The sequence below is a fragment of the Typopeltis vanoorti genome, chromosome 6, assembly GCF_054136105.1.
Source record: "Typopeltis vanoorti isolate ZY-2024b chromosome 6, IOZ_Tvanoo_1.0, whole genome shotgun sequence".
NCBI classification, from domain to species: domain Eukaryota; kingdom Metazoa; phylum Arthropoda; class Arachnida; order Uropygi; family Thelyphonidae; genus Typopeltis; species Typopeltis vanoorti.
The window spans coordinates 52823529-52844005 of record NC_143554.1 but is presented as its reverse complement, the minus strand read 5'-3'; the positions used below and the strand labels follow the sequence as shown (position 1 = coordinate 52844005).

Genomic DNA, 20477 nt, shown 5'->3' with positions numbered 1-20477 from the left:
AAAGTTCTGCTACCTTCATATGAAAGTGGCTTATTCACTTGCATTTGAAAGAAGCACTTTTGAACTCATGCCTTTTCCAGTACAAAAGGAAGAAATTCCTTTGTATTGGAAATGACACAGTCGAAAGACAGCATTATACATCCTATCAACTGTGCTGTACTATTATATGTTATTGCTGAACTGTAACTGTGCTATATCATCATATATATTTGAGAGTATATGGTATGAGATAGGAAGTGGTGAGCTATGGAAATTTTAACAAAGGGCTCGCATTGTCGAGCAAAAAAAAAAAAGGCCTAACTTAGACCTTATAATATTATATTGCGACTTTGTAGAGCTTCTGACAGATATCATGATTCCTATAGGATATCAATCATTAATGCTAGATCTTTTAAAAATTCCAGATTAAGAAGTCAGTTTAAAAAGTCCTTACATTTATCGTTCAATGCAAAATGCTTGCATAAAGCTGGGTAATTTCTCCACAAAGCAAGAGCCGTTCATAAACTGTAAGCTGCCCATCGTGGTCCAAACAAACGGCCGATCTTTAAAATTTCGATATCAAGGTCTTTTGCAATCATATTTAATTCTCGTTGATTTTTTGATGATTAAAGATAAAAAGCATATAATTGAAATTTATCCATAAACATTTCAAAATGATTTATTTCTTTAATGTTTTTTTATCAAATCATGTAATGGCGAGTGTAAACGATGAGCACAATGCCAAATCAGAACGTTCGGAAATTTTTGTAGAAGTTTGATTTCAACACCTGATTTGTTTCCTAACATTACACTAGCTCCATCAGAACAAAATGCAATGAAATAATTTTTTATATGGTTATCAGAAAATCCATATGAATTTAAAGTAGCAATTATAGTAGCATGTATACATTCCACGGTGGTATTTTCTAATTCTACAAGATTATTAAACAAGAAGAACAAGGGGCTCGCAAATTTGAGAAAAATTTAACAAAGGGCTCACGCGAGCCCCTTATAGCTCACCACTGGAGATAGGTGTTTATAAGACAAGATATTTAGTTGAATGTTGCTATAGGCCAGGGAATATAGATGGTGATGAGTAGGAAATATTTAGGCAAATTGATTTGGCAATTACAAAGTCAGTGATCATTATGGGGGGACTTCAACTATAGCATTATCAGCTGAGTAGAAGAGGAAGCATGCATTAAGGGAACTGAATTTTTGTATTTTGTGAGGAGTAACTGTCTCAGGCAGTTATCAGGAGGATTGAGACTTTTGGATTTGGTCATAGCATCAGAGAATCTGAGAGGTGGGGAGGTATGATTGAGACATTTAAGTTGTTGAATGGTTCTTATTTGATTAACACGGTGACATTTTTCACATGGTTGAACAAGGGACCATCCCTGTAAGTTGCAAAAGGAGTAATAAATAAAAGGTAAGAAGTAAGTTTTTTGTATGGAGAGTTGCTAAGAGCATGGAATGCATTGCCTGAGAGAGTGGAGAAAGGGCAAATGGTAGAGGAGTTTAAGGAGTGGTATGATAGGCTTTTTATTGGCTAGTGTTGACTTCCCACAGTGAGTCTTGTGAGTCCATTGAGGTCAATAAAATAATAATAATATCAGCGGCAGCCGGTGAAAATTTTAAGTGGGGGTGCTGCATATAAAAAAAAAAAATTATTTTTTTCCTAATCAGTAACCAATTTATTAATAAATAAATTTACATATTAAAAAAATTGCTTTATTAAAAATATTTCACCCTCACCATGAACAATTACCAATAATAAAAGTTTCATATCTCAGAAATAATGGTCGCATGTATACAGTTTATCTGTAAGCTACACTACCCAAACGAGCAGTGTTGGAAACACTTGTAATGTGCAATGACAAGCGTAAATGAATATCGGCGAGTCTAGCTGCAATTGGCGTGATAATTCTCACACTGCGTTAGATCGCAGTGCATTTGTTTCGTGTAATGATAATTAATTATTTTCATATTTTCAACAGTGAGTGACACTCATCATAATTCAGCCTTGTATCTATAATAAATAAATAATTATATGTTATTTTAACAAAATAAAGTAAGATTTACAAAAAATAGTTCACCCTCACCATGAACATCACCAATAATAAAAGTTTTGTATCTCACAGAAATAGCGCGCGCAAGCATATGATACACTGCCCAAACGAGCAGTGTCGGAATCATTTGTAACGTGCAATGAGAAGTGCAAACGAATATCGGCGAGTCTAGCTGCAATTGGCCAAATGTGATAATTCCGACACTGTGTTAGATCGCAGTGCATTTGTTTTGTAATCTAAAGCATTAATCAAACTCCAATTATTAACTATTCAATCAGTGTCAAAACATAAGCTGTAACCTTTAACATATTGTATTGCATTTATATAATGTTGTAAGCATTGTTATTATTTATAAACACAAACAAAATTTAATTTTTTCATTTTTTCCTTGGGGGTGCTGCAGTGTCGCAGTGCTTATGTACAAGCCGCCACTGAATAATATAGAAGGCATCTGTAAAGTTGTTATTAAATAAATATCTATACATACATACTTTGATCAGTGCATAGTGATATTGGAAAATGTGACTATATACAATGACAGTAAACGTGAATTTTCAATGTACTTTCATCACAGACAATGATTTCCAGAATTGCAATCATTTTAACATTTGGTATACTGTATGAGTTATGTTGTATGCTGTAAGATGTGCAAGTTATGTTGCACATAACTTGCTGAATGAGTGAGGAAAATTCATTATTCTCTTGATATCCATGCTACTTATATTATTATTATTTTTTTTTTCATCATCATCATCAAATTCCTGCCATGTACCCTCAAGGGGTGTACAGGATATGATAGTACTACATGAAAAATTTATATCATTATCAGATCTTATATTTCTATCATCTAAGGCACTTTTGTACCATATCAATCCATCTATATCTTGGTCTTCCTCTGGGTCGTTTTCCTGCCAACCTGGCGGAGAACACTTGTTTTGCTAATCTTTCATCGCCCATTCTGTTTAAGTTACCATACCACCCGAGATTAGCTCTACTAACACATTCCCGGATGCTGACAATGTCAAGTTCTTTCCTAATATCCTCATTTTTAATATGATATTGCCATTGATGCCATCTGTTCATGCCTCTAATCTTTCTCAGGACTCTCATATCTGCGGTCTCTAGTCTTTGGTCAAGTGTTTTACTTCTGACCCAGCTCTCAGATCCATAAGTTAAAACTGGTTTGAACACTGTCTTGTATACAGCTAATTTAGTATTCCGACTAATTTCTCTCTTATTCCATATGAATTTATTCAGTTGACTTCTTACCATACCAGCTTTGTTGATTCTGTTGTCTATTTCCATATTTATTTTACCATCTTCACTAAAAATTGTGCCTAAGTAGCTGAAATGTTTTACTTGTTCCACAGGTTCTGCATTCAAAACACAATTGACATTTTCAGCAATTCTACCTATTTTCATTGTCTTGGTCTTTTTATTGCTGATCTTCATACCATATCTATTACTACAGTTATTCAATTTAGTCAGGGAATCTTGCAGACTTGTAGCAGATTTATTCACAAGTATAACATCATCTGCATAAAGCAAAGAGCTGAACATTAACATCTCCAATTTTGATATCAGGTTTAATACCACTTTCCTTCATAATGTGATCCATATACATAATGAATAACAGAGGGGATAATGTACATCCTTGTCTCACACCAGATTTAACATTAAACCATCTTCCTGTACTTCCTTCAATCCTAACTGCTGATTTACAACTCAAATAAAGACTATGTATTGCTTGATATAATGCCCCATTGACACCATATAACTGCAGCGTATTGAATAGCTTCTCTCTTGGCACCTTGTCATATGCCTTTTCCAAATCGACAAAACTTAAATACAGATCTTTGTTATATTCCCATGATTTCTCGACTATTTGTCATAGAGTGAAGATCTGACAGTCTCTATTTGATCTGAATCCAGCTTGTTCTTCACCAAGCTTTTCTTCCACAATTCTTCTCAACCGTTTCTCAAGTATACTAGCATAAATCTTACCAGGAACACTCAGTAGGGAAATACCACTGTAATTCTCACATTCAGTTTTATTTCCCTTTTCATATATGGGTACTATGAGAGCTCTACTCCAATCATCGGGAATTCGTCCCTCTGTCCATGCTTTCTGAACTATGCAGTGCAACCACTGTAAGACTTTTATACCACCATACTTAAACATTTCTGGTCGAATATCATCTACTCCTGCTGCCTTTCCACATTTCAAGCCTTTGATGGCATTTTATACTTCAAGTATGGATATGTATTCCTGACTGTATGCCTGTTGAGTGTTTTTTACCACTGTGCTATCACTGCTTGTTTCATTTAGCAATTTTTCGAAGTAATTACTCCATACTTCAAGGATATCTTTTTCTCCTGTTTTCATGTCACCTTTATCATCTCTAATTCCTTTTACAGCTCTCTTTCCTCCATTTCTGAGCTTCTTCAACAGCCTCCAGAATATTTTGCCACGTTGATATTTATTTTCTTTGTTCTCGCCAAAGTCCTCCCATGACTTTTGTTTAGCTAGTTTTACACAGTGTTTAGTTTTCTTACATTTGTCTCTGTATTCTCTAAGAGCAAAAGCTGACTTATTTGCCAGGAACTTTTGATATGCTTTCTTCTTTTCCTTCACTGCCTCTTTTACTTCTTGTGTCCATCATGGAGTTCTTCTTTTCCTTCACTGCCTGTTTTACTTCTTGTGTCCACCATGGAGTTCTGATTTTTCTATCCTTGCAGACAAACTCACCACATGTCTCTCTGGCTGAATCAATCAGGGTTTTCTTCAAGATTCACTAAATCTCCAAGGTTTGGTTCCTGTTCTCAAATTCTTTCATTTTTTCTTCAATAATCTTTGTGTATTTTAGTCCACAGCTCACATCTGAGAGCTGCTCAACTTTTATTCGCTTTAAAACTTTCTTACATGTCATTCTTTTCAATGTGAAATTCAGTTTTATCCTGCTCAAGACTAAATAGTGATCACTTCTAATTTCAAGTCTTCTGTACACTCTGGTGTCCTGCACCAGGGAGAAAACATCACTATCAACAATAACATATAATAAATTTAGTTTAATCCTTTATCCAAGTGTGAGCAAACAAAGTTTGCGCCTGAAAGTATCTTCAGGACTGGGTGTTGGTAGCTTGCTCCACCTTTGCAACGAGTTGCCCTGGTGTGTACCACCTTAACCCAGTCCTGAAGATACTTTCAGGCGCAAACTTTGTTTGCTCACACTTGGATAAAGGATTAAACTAAATTTATTATACTCTAACCAAGTGAAAAATAAACTTTCAACATCTTTCTCTAAATCCAGAGTAAATTATTAAAAAAAAAAAAAAAAAGGGTGGCACACCAATTGGCAATTCCTATAGGTAGAGATGACCTGCTAATGCTTCTGCCTGATATCTCCACTTGGGCCTGGCTCCCACTGAAGAGACCTCAATAAAGGTCGAAACTAGTCTGGGTAGTGGCCCTTCCCTTAATGCATAACATTAGACATATCCGCAAGGAGATGTGTTTTGCATTATATATATATATATAGGAGATACTGAGATAGGAGTGTTGGTAGCTTGCTCCACCTTTGCAACGAGTTGCCCTGGTGTGTACCACCTTAACCCAGTCCTGAAGATACTTTCAGGCGCAAACTTTGTTTGCTCACACTTGGATAAAGGATTAAACTAAATTTATTATATTATTTATTATACTCTAACCAAGTGAAAAATAAACTTTCAACAATAACATAGTTAATGAGACTTTTCTTATTCCTTGCCTCTTCTCTCCATGTGAATTTGTGCACATTTTTATGTTGGAACATGGTGTTAGTAATAACCAGTTCCATGTCCTGAGCAGAAATCCAACAGGTATTTGCCATTATTATTAGCTTTGCTTTTTTCTTCAAATTTTCCCAAAATATTTTTGTATGTCTCATAATCACTTCCTACTCTGCTATTTAGAGCCTCAACGAGGACCAACATTTCCTTTTTCATTGTGTCAGTAGCTTTCTCTAGAGCCTCAAAAAATTCTTCCACTTCTTAGTAGAGTCTTCTGTGGGACTATAGGCACAAATAAGTATCATTGTCTAGTTCCCCATTCTGATATTTGCCCATATCACTCTTTTTTTTTTTTTTTTTTTTTTGGAATAAAAAAGTTTACTGTTACTAACAATGCCACCCTTCCTCCCTCCCTTACTGTAATAAATGTATTGAATATTCCTCCTCTTCATGTTCAGCTGATTTAATTTAATCTAAATTTTACTTTTTGGACTATCCAAATATGTAGAGTAAAAAACAAGATGCATTTGAAAACTAAGGAGTGATCTCTAACAAAGCTTTTAGAATAGACCGATGGTTGGAAGATAACCACAGTGTGGCCATCTTCTTTAAATTACTGTATTATGGAAAATTGATACTGGTGGATGGTGATGTGGGAAATTGACCATGGCACAGATAAAATAGAATTGAAGAGATTGCTACTAAAAGGAGGTAACCCCATTTTTGATGGAAAATTGTGTTACAGTTGCACTGTATGTAATAAAAATAAATAAATAAATTGCAGAATAGATTGGTATAAGAATAAGGTAGCTCTAATAAGCTAATGCAGCGTTATAATGATTATAGTATACTTGAACCCTACAGCCTTGCAACTAATATCATGATTTCTTGTAAGTATTTTATTCTTCCTTCCTTCCTCCTTGGCACCACAGCCCCATGTAGGGCCTCCCCCCCCATTTTTGGGTTTTATAACTCACTACGAGGTGGGGGTCGTTACCCTTATGCTCAACCATGTGTAATTGTCTGTGAAACATTGTGTTCTTAAGACCTGTTTGCCTGCTTTGTGGGAGGAAAAACCCTGCAGTCCATTCCCAAGACCAGCTAACTTGGCTATGTCTGAGAAAGATCCTTAGCTCCTCACGTCAGTGACGAGAATTGAATGCAGGACACTCCTTTCCCAGGCATATGGTTGCAGAGCACGTACTCACTTGGCTAACCACGCAGACAATATTTTATTCTAATTTTCATAAAACTGTGTTATTTTCTGATATATATATTTCATGTAGTAATAAATTATTTTATATCAATATTTTGCATTATTTTTAATTATTTACCTTAGATTAGTGTATTTTTATGCAATTCAGTGCAAAAAAGGGGGGCCAGCTTCACATTTTGAAAATTCATCCAACTCTGAGGAAAAAGGATTTTACCATAATAATAGTGCTCAAATGTTTATTCATACGTATAGTATATGTTGGCAAAATGTTTCAAATAACAGTATAAAAATATTTTTTATAATAGGTTTTACTTCATTTCCAAAAGTTATTAAAATTTGGAGCTGCAAAATCTTTAATTATTTAATTAATATTTTGTTGTTTATCAACTGGTATCAGTGATGCACGACACTTAGAAAAAAGCCAAAATGCTGTTGGGACTAGAAGTGATAGTGATAGAACCAGAGCTGTTGAGTAATCTAGATCAGTGCTTCCCAAACTTCTGGATGTCAGGGCCCCTTTGCAAAAATTAAAATATTCCAAGGCCCCCCTCGAAAAAAAATCGTAATAGAGAGATATATTATTATAATATTTATTGTATTTATATTCAATACAAAACATACACAGCGAATATTGCAAAAATCAAATGCATATATTACATTTTTGCCTCTTACCTTTTGGTTCTGAAGACGACGCGGGCTGTTCTGGTAAAATATGAAATACCGTCCTTTTTTTTTTTGAGTCTGTTTCTGCTTCTTCTGATTGTTCGCGGGAAATTTTTTAAATTTTTTATCAACCACTTATCCATCTCAGGGTTAAATTTTTTAACGTAGAATAGATCAAATAATATCACCACTTACCAATACTGGCATACCACAGACATGAAATTAGTGAATGTTACCTGAATAAGATAAGGGAATCCCCCAGACCAGGAACATTTTTCTCTTTTGTGACTTTTCTCCCTTTACGATAATTAAGCCTAACGCGAAACAGTTACAGCAAAGGCAGGTTATTAAAACATGCATATGATTGGTGCGGTATTAACAAAAGATCCCGCAACCGAAAGATAAAAGCATAGCTGACAACTGAGTTGAAATGCTAACTCTCTTCAACTGAATTCCATATGTGAAACTGCCATAACATTCATTATATATATATATATATATATTACTTAGTTTTAACACTTTTATGAATTTTAACACATTCGGTGTTGAATTTTATTGCTGCCTTGGGAAATCGAACTCACACACATCTAATTACTAACAATAGTTTTTAGTTAGATACTGTGTTTGCCCATGCAACATATGGTTTTGTTTCAGTCTATACAGCATAGTTTATGTATGAGGGGACATGTGATTCATTAATTAGTGTTTTTATCCCAGTTGTCTCTAATTGCATTATTTGTTGAGAAATATATTACACAGACTCCTCATATCTTATTCACTGGCATAATAAAAGTACTTGTTTTTATTGCCTCTGCAGTATAGTGGCTGTTAGGGAGGGGTGTTGTTTACCACTACAAGCGAGTTACTACTCTGCACATGAACTTGTTTAAGGTTTTTTTCACTTGTGAAGTATATGCGAAACTTTTATTGGTAACAGAAAACTAGCTCGGATGACAGTGATAATATAAAACGAGTTTTGATATGTATATAAAGTCAATATCAACAGTCCCTGATTACGAACACGTGATGAAAGGGACAGGAAGATTTGGAGCTTCCCTGGAGAGCATTCGAAGTAAATACAATTAGCCACTGCTTTGAAATGAAACATACGAATAAGCAATATTTACTAATATTCATAAGCGCCAAAATACGCAGGAAGCAAAGTTTGTGAACTAACACCAATGTGTGAATTTTTCCATTAAAATATAAAAAATAACAAAAAAGAAATAATAAATAATAAAAGTTAAATATGCTTCTTTTAAAATAAAAAAAATCTACTTAGTCTTAAAACATTATTAATTTTGTTTTCATTATTTCACGGCTCCCCCTCAACAAAACCTATGGCCCCCAAGGGGGCCGCGGCCCACAGTTTGGGAAGCGCTGGTCTAGTTGATAATAAAGCTTATGGGATTAATATCACTGCATATTTTGTAGCAAATATGCAAAAGTTTGGCTGTGCTTTTGGCATGGCTATTTTTACAAGAGTTTTGTAAGTGGTAGAGTTTTTAAAAAAGAGTGGAAAAAGGCAATATTAGTAACACTGCACTAATTTCCTTTATTGAAGTGTAACCAAGCAATGTTTGCATGTGAAGTATCTTCACAACTGGGCTACTTGTATATAGGAGTAGCTCAGTCGTGGGCTACTTGTATATAGAAGCTAATGACTTCACATAGTTGCCTTAGTATCACATAATGCAATGCATTATGGGAATGGGCACTACCCAGACCAGTTTTGACCTGTATTGAGGTATGCTTAAGTGAAGGGATACCTCTCTAAAAAACTCTGAGTGATGTACAAGATCATCACTGAGGGACTATAAAGGATCACTACCAAACTCATTGCTCTTGATCTGAATCACTCCATGTAAGGAAACTCAGCAGTGGTTCAACCAAGGGACAGACAAAAACCCGTTTATGAGTAGGACCTCTCTACTCCCATCCAAGAATGATGATCATCACTAAATGTCATTACTGGTAGCCAGCCCCAGAAGAGATACCAAGGTTGAAGTAATGCAGAAGTCATATATTACCCATATACAAGTAGTCAAAAGGTGTCGCACTTTATTATTAAAATACACTGGATTCTTAGTGATAGATGTTGAAAGTGTTTTCACTTGATCTATACTATAAATTACAGATATCAAGAGATTATATTCTTTGTTTAATCCTTTATCCAGGTGTAAGCAAACAACGTTTACACATGAAGTGTATTCTCAACTACTACACAAGCCACTACCCAGACCTGTTTCATTATTGAAACAGGTCTGGGTAGTGGCCTTTGCAATAATGCATTGCATTATACACATGAAATGGTGTGTACTTTGCATTATGGGATACTAAAGCAATTGATGTGAAATCATTAGGCTTAATATACAAATTAGCCCAGTTGTGAAGATACTTCACAGGTAAGCATTTTTTGCTTACACTTGGATAAAGGATTATAATAAGTATATAATCTCTTGCCATCTTTAATTTATGATGCTTGTGTGGTTGTTTACATTTATGCATTGCTCCATACCTGATTAAGACATTGTGATTAAGGTATTGAAGAGATTACGTAGGAGTAGAATATAGAATTGGGCTGATAGATATAGAATTCTCTCTAAGGGTTAGCACATGTTTATAAAAAGGTAGGTCTTTCTTTAGAAATCTACTTGCATTCTATGATAAAATGATGACATACGACTGGATACGACTATATATGGTACTATACTCAAACATTGTCAGAGCATTTGGTAGACTACCACATAGCAATTTGTGGTAGTCTGGGAGAGAGAGAGAGATGTGCATTGATAATTGAATAGTCATGCTGCTAGAAGATTAACTCCAAATAATACTAACAAATTATGTGTTGGGGCAGTATCCCAGAAATAGAAGGTGTAAACAGTAGCATTCTCGAAGTTTTTTGGGTCCTCCTGTTTAACTTATTATTGCAGGAAGATTTAAATAGACTCTTAGCCCGAACAAATAAGTATAGTTACAGTTAAAATGTTAATAATTGAAAAATTGTGCACTTTGGGATGTAAAGGTGAAGTGTTTTGTGCAGTTTTTCATCAACCAGGCTTTAAGAGATGGCTGAGATTGGAGATCTGTGGGGAGGGGTGAAGTGATGTTTAACAGAGCTCAAAGTTAAAAAGGCATAACAAGCATTGTGAATATTGCTCAGAACATTGCTGCTATGATAAGGAGTGCACTTAAGTGGTTATAACACTGTATGAGGCATGGGCAGATATCACATGGAATGTTATGTTTAGGCATTTACTTTGTGGAAACTCTAGAGGGAGCCCAGCAATGGGTATTTAAAGCAATATCAAGACTTGAATATTGGCTAGGAGGAGAGGTAGAGGTAATATAAATTGCGGAGTTAAGTGGATAGGCAGAAAAGAGCTGATTTGCTAGAAATGTTTTTAAGTCAATATGGGGATTTTACAGGATTAATACAGAACACATTAAGTTAGAGTTTCTCACTATACATTCAAAGAGGCAAACTGGGTTTGAAAAAAACAAACAAACAAGAATTTGCAGGCTTAGCAGACTATAGGGATAAGGCTGACAATCTTTCCTGTCTTAATTTAGGTTTATGCCTTTAGCCAATTACTTGTTATAAGCTATCAACCATAATACGAGATTTATCCATGAAATTCCCAAACTTTTTAAATATAAATTTTTCTCTTAACTTATAAACTATTTGGCCTTGTTGCTTTCAAAGTACTCTCCTCCACTGTGTATACATTTCTGCCAGCAATTCCAGAAACATTTCTGGAATGCTTCTTTCAGGATACTGCAGTTCTGCTAGTAATTTTTTTCTTTATTTAGTCAATAGATTCAAAACATTGGCCTTTCAACATCAATTTCAATTTGAGGAATAAAAAAAAAAGTCTGCTGTGCGAGGTCAGGTGAGTAAGCAGGCTATGGAACAGCCTGTGTTTTGCCACAAACTGACGGATTAATAATGATGTGCGGGTGGGTGGATGCTTCATCATGTTATGATGAAGATCCATCAGTTTTCCCTCCAAGTATCAGACCTTTTTTTTCTGATTGTCTTATAAAGATGTTGCATTACGTCAAGATAATATTCTTTGTTCACTGTCTTTCCTTGTAGAAGAAATTTGGTGAACAACGATGCCCCTCATAATAAAAAAACTGCCATCATCACTATGACGTTTGACCACACTTATCTCACTTTTTTGGGTTGTGGTGACAGTTTTGACACCCACTGTGACGATTGAACTTTTGTTTTGTTGTCATAACCTAAACCCACATCTCATCCCCAGTAATGATGTTTTTTAAAAAGTTTTTATTCCTGTAAGCTCAAGTGAAAAGTTCTTGGCTCATATCAACTCGAATTTGTTTTTGATCATCAGTTAAAAGGTAAGGCAAATTTGGCTGCATTGCAATGCATGCCTAAGTTTTGCATAAGAATCTATGCAAAACTTAGACATATGTGGGAACATATGTGGAATTATAAAGCAGGTGATTATAATGGTCTTAGACATCAACTTGGGGAAGTTTCGTGGAGGGAGGAATTAGAAGGCCGGGATATCATTAGTGCTTGGGAAATTGTGAAGGAATATTTGTTAGCAGCAATGGTAAGCTGTATTCCACGAGTGAAGAAGAGGACACAATTTGGAGTAAAATGGATGACAAACATATATTAAACAGGAACTGCATGCGAAAAAGAGGCTATGGAAGATATATAAGGAGATAGGTGAAGAGAAGATGCATGAAGAATATAAGACACAGGCCAGGAGAGTGATTAGTATGGTAAGGAAGGCAAAACTGGAATATGAGAAAAGATTGGCCATTAGATCCAAGGAAAATCCTAGGGAAGTTTTTAGCTATATAGCCAGTAGGAGGAGAAATGACTGTGGAAGAACGACATTGTGGGATAAAAATGGGAATAGAGTGACTGATGCAGAGGACATAGTGGAATTGTTCAATGAACACTTTATTGGAGTATTTCATCCTGGAGGAGTCAATTTGAATACTAGACTGATAGGGCAGGTTCGAGGTTTAGAGGTGCAGGAGGAGAGTGTGTTCCACACACTGAGTACTCTGGATGTTAGTAAAGCTGTGGGACTGGATGGTATTTCACCACAGGTTTTGAGAGAATGTGCTAAGGAACTGTCAGTGCCTTTGACCTGGCTTTTCAATGAAAGTCTGGCTATGGGAAAAGTGCCCATGGAATGGAAGGAAGGTAGAAGATAGTGCATAAGGGCAGTAGCAGACTGGAAGTGTCTAATTATAGGCCAGTTCGTGTGTCATCAGTAATTAGTAAGATCTTGGAGAAGATAGTGAGGGACCGTATACTGCATTGGGCAGATGAGGGTAATGTTATCTGTGAGAGTCAACATGGATTCATGAAGGGGCACTCTTGTTTTAGCAATATGCTAGCCTTTTATGATGAAGTTACAAGAACATTAGATGAGGGAAGGGCATGTACTGCCATTTTCCTAGACTTGTCAAAGAGGCTGCCACATGATAAACTGATATTCAAGTTGCAGCACATGGGTCTGGATATCAGGTTGGTCAACTGGATTCAGGATTGGCTGTCCGATAGGTATCTTAGAGTTGTGTATGGTGGGGCAGTTTCAAGGAGGCAGAGGGTTACAAGTGGGCAGGGGTTCAACAGGGCTCAGTACTGGGACCTATATTGTTTAACCTCTATATCAATGACATTGTCCCTGGATTGCAACGGGATATTCAGTTGTTTGTGGATGATGCATAGCTGGGAAGGGTTATTAGTAATAGTGCAGATGTGGTAGCCCTGCAAGAGGATTTGAATAAGCTAGATAGATGGGAAAATGATGATGGGAGTGTCAGTTTAATGCAGCAAAATGTAAGGTCTTGAGGTTTGGGACACTGCATACTCGGAGTGCTATGATAGGGGACATATTGCAAAAAGTAGTAAAGGTAACACAGAAGGTTGCTGCAATAATGAGAAGGAAACTGACCTGCAGAGATAAAATGGTTATCACTCCGTTGTATAAGACTCTGATCAGACCACACTTAGACCTTTGTACCCTTTCCACAGTTAATTTATCCCCCTTCAAATCCTGGGGACCAGATCTGAGAACAATAGTCTATTGTTCTCAGATCTGGATAACAAAGATGGTGTCAGGACTGTACAATGTTAGTTATGAGGATTGGCTGAGGGAGTGTGGACTGCAGAGTTTGGTGGATAGAAGAAGGAGAAGTGATATGATTGAGACTTTTAAACTGTTGAGAGGTGGTTACAGAGTTGACACTGGGAAGTTCTTTTGCTTGGTTGAACACCAGGAAAGAGTGATGACAAGGGGCCATCCCTGGAAGTTTCAAAAGGAAACTGTGAGAAAGAGAGTGAGGAGTGGTTTCTTTGCATGGAGGGTGGTTGAACCATGGAATGCATTGCCTGATAGAGTGGTGAGAGCAAGACCAGTCACTGCGTTTAAGGAATGGTGTAATAAACTTTGTGTTTCCTAGGAGGGACCTCCCTCGATGAGTCTTGATAGACCTATGTTTCTTAGAAAGGACCTCCCACGATGAGTCTTTTGACTCCATGGAGGCCTGAATAATAATAATAATAATCTAATGACAGACAATTTTTGAAGTGTTTACTTCTTCAGCTTCCTCACGAACAATTAAACAGCAGTTAGAACAGATGACATCACAAACTTATAACGACACAAACAGGTTAAGTGAACAAACAAATCATATCTGCATCCTTAATCACAGAATACTGAACCCAGCATATCTTGTCTTCATCCAAAATATTTCAGTGACTTTACTGAGACTTTCTGTATGAAAGCCTCAGTAAACTTCACTGAATAATTAGAACCATTGCAACAATTTTAGATTACCTTTTCAGACCAAGATTCTGAAATAAAACAGCAAATTCATACATGTCGAAATACCATTTCCAGGTCCACTTTTACTGGAATTGAACAAGAAAGTTTCCTTCAGTTTGCCGCAGTGAGTAGGCCATCCATTGCTGAATATCTATGATAAACTTTACACCTGCATTCCTTTTTATGTCTCTCTTTACTTCCTATTATTGAAATATTTTTCTGAGCTGATTTATTTCTTAACCTGTACTTAACATGTTTCTGTACTGAAATCCTTTTCAACTTCTGACTTTTGTTGAACCTCCATATATACTTGAAGATGTTGAAAACAACCACAGTTTCACAACCAGGGTGTGGCGATAATGTCGCAAGTGAAAGCAGCAGTAGATTTGAACTGTGCTAAAAAAATTTAATTAGTATATATTGTGGCTTTTATTATCGCAAATTGTACTTCATTTTTTCAGTTTGGATACAAGTGTCCATTAGTTGTTGGAATTTTTTGTTGTTTATATTGGTTTTGCTACTTGTTTGTTCATACTGCTTTTGACAGTGGCATCCATAAAAAAATGCACACTGGTGGCAAGTAAGGCTTCTTTATGAGGATCTAGCTCTGCCTTGGATTTTTTGCAGTGGATGTGTTTTGAAAGTTGCTATTTGCATGCACTGAAAAATGTGAAAATTTATGGACTGTTTGGGTAAACAAAAAGAAGGAAAGCATTAATAATTATGAAAAGTGTCTTGATAGATGATAGTGATTCGAAATGGCAGCAAGTGTCAGAACCATAATAGAAACGCTTAGGTCAGAGTTAGTGAAAATGTAAAGCAAAATGAAACATCTAGAAGAGGATATTAAACATCTAGAGAAGAGATTGGCTGATGAGAAGGAAGAAGTTAGTATTATAAAGAAAGAGTCAAAGGATAGTCATATATCATTGTATGCCTTGATTGTTTGGGATATGTGAAGACTAATAAAGTGCACAAAACATGCTTTCTTGATGGAACAATGAAGCAAATAACTGATGCACTGCAGAAAAGGAAAGACTGGGTGTCAAAATTAGTGGTAATAGTGGTCACAATTGACTTAGTTGGGGGAAAAAAGAATTTGATAAACACTTGAGTAAGTTGTTGCAGCAGGTAAAGAAGAATAATGTTGTTGGAAATGTCGTAGGTGAGTTACCTAGATATGACAACAGCGAATTGAGTTGGAGAGCAGAAATAATGAATAGTAAGATGGCTCAGTTGTGTGAGGCAGCGGGGGAGGGGTTAAATTTTTAAATCTATGGAGTGAATTTGAAGGAAAGTTGGAATGGTTTAAAGTTAATGATTGCATTTGAATGGATTTGGTGTTGGGCATTTAGAAAGGCTATTGTTTTCTGAGAAGACACCGAGTCAAGAAGTTAATGTAGTAAATATCAGAGTGTACTTGTGAAGCAGGATAGCACAACGAAACAGATTGTACAGCAGGAGGAAGATCGATAAGAGGTTGAAGATGTAGTTGCAGCAGAACAAGGTGATGGAATGCATAAAGGTTAGGATGAGAGAGGTAGGAATGGAAATCAGAGTCAGGATCAGGGAAACAGGAGTGGTCAAACTGAAGGGGGTGGGTATGGTAGCTAGAATAGAGAATGTTGGTGCTGGTAGAATGGCCTCAAAGATGTAGGGATTGTTATATTTGTATATAAATGTAAGGAGTATATGAAACAAGAGAGCTTGGTTTGTTGCATTGATTGAGTCAGTATGCTCAAAGATAATTGGAATAAGTGAAACTTGGTTGTCTGAGGAGGATGTGATGTCGGAAATAGAAATAGAAGGATATATAATTTTCTGGAAGGATAGAAATGTGAAAAGAGGAGGGGGGTATACTGTTAACAATTGCAGAGGAATTGTGTCCACAAAGTGTGGAAGTTGATAGTGCATTCACAGATTTTGAATCTGCATAGTGTGAAGTTGAAATAAATGGGCTAGTTTTTCATCCCTCAAAACAGGCAAACCAGTCCCATTAACACACACATCTACAGACATAAAATACTTAGGGCAAGGAAGGCACCAGCAAACTACTTTGTACCATAAATATTCCCTTGTCAAGTAGCATATTGCTACCCAGCCAACCATATGGTTGACGGAGAAACACAAGTATATCTGATAAGATTCTGTTATAGGCCAGGAAAATCAGAGAATACTGATAGCGAAATGTTTAGGCAAATTATTTGGGCATATAAAATGATCCTGATGAGAGACTTTAATTACAGGAATATAGAATGGAAGGAGGAGATAGTGTATAGGAACAAGGAGAGGGAGTTTGTTGATTTTCTGTGAGATAAATATCTTAAGCAGCATTAGACTGAAGCAGTTGGAGGCTTTAATGTTTTAGATTTGGCAATGTAGTTGTTAATGAGGTGTTCACACTGTCGCTGGTTGGTGCGAATGATCATGAGGTATGTGATTGGGAAGCGATGAAACAAAAAAAAAGGTTACTGCCAAAAATGGATATATTGGAAGTATAAAGAGGGTGATTATAGCAAGCTCTGTAGTCAATTAATAACATCAGTAAATTGGATAAATGAGCTGAGCAGAAAATATGTTGACAATGCATAGAAAGTCACAAGGCAGTATCTGACAAAAGCAATGTATAACTGCATACCAGGGGTTATGCAGGTACATAGAGTAGGAGTGAAATGGATGAACAGTGAAATCAAGCAAGCTGTGCTGGAAAAAAAAATGCTATGGAGGTTGGTAGTGATTGGATCCATGAAGGGTATAAAGTGCAGGCAAGAAAGGTGACAAGCATGGTAAAGAAAGAAAAGGTGCAATATGAGAGGAGATTGACTGGTCAGGCCAAGGTTAACTTAAGGGGAAATTTTCTGCTATATGGCAAGCAAGAGAAAGAATAATTATGGCAGGTTGACAGTGGTGGATAGTCATGGCAGCAGAATAACGGTTGCAGTGGTCACTAGGAAAATGCTAGTCACTAGCATTTTTCATAAGTAACTAGTGGAATTATTGAACAAGCACTAGTGGTACTATTTTGCCTTCTTTCCACTCCTAAGCACAATCCCCCCCCCCCTACCCACTGCAAGACTTTCATTAAATAACCAGGTCAAGGGCATAGCCAACTGTGGTGTGCACATTCCTTAAGAATATGTGGTGACATACATCCATTCCCACAGCCTTATTAACATCTAACACAATCAATACTTCATATACCTGATTCCTTCACATCCAATTCTCATAACACTTGCCTCACTTCTATATATTACACCACATCATTCACACCCATATGATATACACTAATATATAGAAGTGAGGCAAGTATTATGAGAATTGGATGTGAAGGGATCAGGTGTATGAAGTGTTGATTGTGTTAGATGTTAATAAGGCTGTGGGAATGGATGTATGTCACCACATATTCTTAAGGAATGTGCACACCACAGTTGGCTATGCCCTTGACCTGGTTATTTAATGAAAGTCTTGCAGTGGGTAGGGGGGGGGGGATTGTGCTTAGGAGTGGAAAGAAGGCAAAATAGTACCACTCCACAAGCATGGTTCTATGACAGAAGTTTCCAATTTTAGATCAGTTTGTATAACTGTGGTTGTAGTCAAGATGTTAGAGAGATTGGTTAAGGATAGAATACAGTATTGGGTTGATGGACAGAGCATTCCTTATAATGGTCAGCATGGATTTGTAAAGGGTAGGTCCTGTTTTAGCAATTTACTTGCATTTTATGATAGGGTAACTGGTGTGTTAGATGAGGAAGAATCGCATGCAGTGACATTCTTGAACTTTGCAAAAACATTTGATTACCACATTGGTATACAAGCTGTACAGGATGGGAATAGATAGTATATTGGTTAAATTGATCAGAGATTGGCTCTCTGAACGATACCAGCAGATTGTGTATGATGGAGTAGTGTGTATGACGGAGCAGCTGTTTAAATTATTTTTAAACAATATATCATATGGACTGACTGGGAATCTTCAGTTGTTTGGTGATGATGCAAAGTTGGGAAGAATTGTAAGTAGCACTGCTGATGTTAATTCCCTTCAGGAAGATTTGGACAAAGGAGTGGAGTTGTAGTTTTAATATCAATAAATGCAAGGTGTTGCATTTTGGAGTGCAGAAACATAAGGCTGTTTACTATATCGACAGTGCTGTATGCAGGAAGTGGATGAGATTAGAGATTTTGGGAGTGATGGTTGACAATAGATTAAAGTTTAGAGGACATATTGCTAGTGTTGCAAAGGCTGTATATCATAGTGCTGCTATAATAAGAAGTACTCTAACATGTATAACTGCATAAGGAAGTGGTTGTGCCACTGTATAAATTACTGGTCAGTGTACACTTGTGCTAAGATCTGATCACTTGGTTTTCAGTGTGATGTGTGGACTTTGGAGAGGGTCTAGAAGCAAGTGACTAGGACAATATCAGGACTTATCTGCTGGCTATGGAGAAAGGTTGGAAAAATGTGGATTGCAGAGTTTAGTGGATGAGAGAGAAGGAAAAACCAGAGATCATCCCTGAAAGTTATGTGAGAGTGGTGAAGAGATGAGGAGTAGATTTTTTTACATGGAGAATTGTCAGTGAATGCAGTGCATTACCAGAATGTGTTGCTAATGCAAGGAGTTTAAGATTTGGTCTGGTTGGCTGAGTTGTTAGTGTATCCGCTCTCCAGGCAAAAGGTTGCGGGTTCAAATCCTGCCATGGACATGGATGTTTGTGATTGTCTGTGATAATACTAGTGGTGGTGGTGGGCGGTAGATGGCATTGGTGTAGATGATTCTAGTTGCAGTTTGTTGTAGTTGGTGGATTGTGAGTGGTGGAGACAGAGTTGTAGAGTAGGTGCTCTGCCTTGATTAATCCCAAGACTAATCGAGGGAGAGCACCTAAAATTTGAATAAAATATATAAATAGTAATAATAATAAAACTGTGACAAAACTTTCACTTCTCTGAATTCTTTCTTTTCTTCTCTCTTGAACAGCTGATGTGTAATGTCTGCTGTTGTTCTTTCTCACTTCTGCAAATGCTCAGAAATATGTCACAACAACCTCTGCTTCAGTTCAGTATTTTATGTAGCTATCATAGGTTTTAATGCTGTGTTTAAAATGGTAAGAAAATTGTTTTCTAACTGTAGGATAGCTGTTTATTTATAATTTTGTAATGAAAATGTTTCTTCCTTTCATGAGGTTTAAACATTGAGACGTGTATGCAGTGGTCAAAAGCATTTTTCATAAGTAACAGATTAAAATTTCAAAAGTTACTGTTTGTAAAAAAAACTATACACTAAATTCTTATCAAAATAATTTCATTTATATACTTAAGAAAAAGTGAGTTCAGTGGCCAAAGATGAAACAGGTTTTATCCCAAAACATCTTACCTATACCATACAAAAGGAAAAATATATTTAAGTAACAAATTTATAAAATGATAGCATTTTATGATAAACTTGATTTTAGATTCAGTTCCTTTTTTATTATTATTAGTGTGATATCTGAATTTTAATACAGATATCTTACATGAGACTTCATTGTTAAGAAAAGTCTAATGTTTTCATAATGCTTTACAGAGTGAAGAATATTCTTATTCAGTCTAATTGCATATTAGAAGCCTTTGGCAATGCCAAAACCAACAGGAATGATAATTCAAGCAGATTTGGAAAATACATGGATATAAATTTTGATTTTAAAGGTGATCCTTTAGGAGGTCATATCAGCAAATATCTTCTTGAAAAGGTTTGCAAATGTTTTTCTACATGTGCTTATGATTTTTTATTAGGTATAATTATTTTGTTATTATATATGAATAGTTGTAAAATTTTTTTTAGATCATAAAAACAAAAAAGATTAATTAATGAGACAGAAATAATTGAATGCAGCATGTGCAAAGTCACAAAAGACCAAATCATGATCAACACCCCACTGTTTCATTTTGCATGGTTGCCATATTAAAAATCTGTA

General features: G+C 36.1%; 1 protein-coding gene across 2 annotated transcripts in view; it reads left to right on the top strand.

The window, feature by feature from the left end:
* LOC150105454 (unconventional myosin-Id-like) overlaps positions 1–20477 on the top strand; it is a 435962-nt gene that overhangs the window by 138656 nt on the left and 276829 nt on the right. The window contains exon 4 of one of the 2 annotated variants that reach the window (XM_090394828.1): positions 20087–20252. In XM_090394828.1, the coding sequence (XP_090250954.1) occupies positions 20087–20252 (166 nt within the window). Of the gene's footprint in view, positions 1–20086; positions 20253–20477 lie in introns of those variants that run through there. The other variant, XM_090394829.1, reaches the window with a different exon arrangement.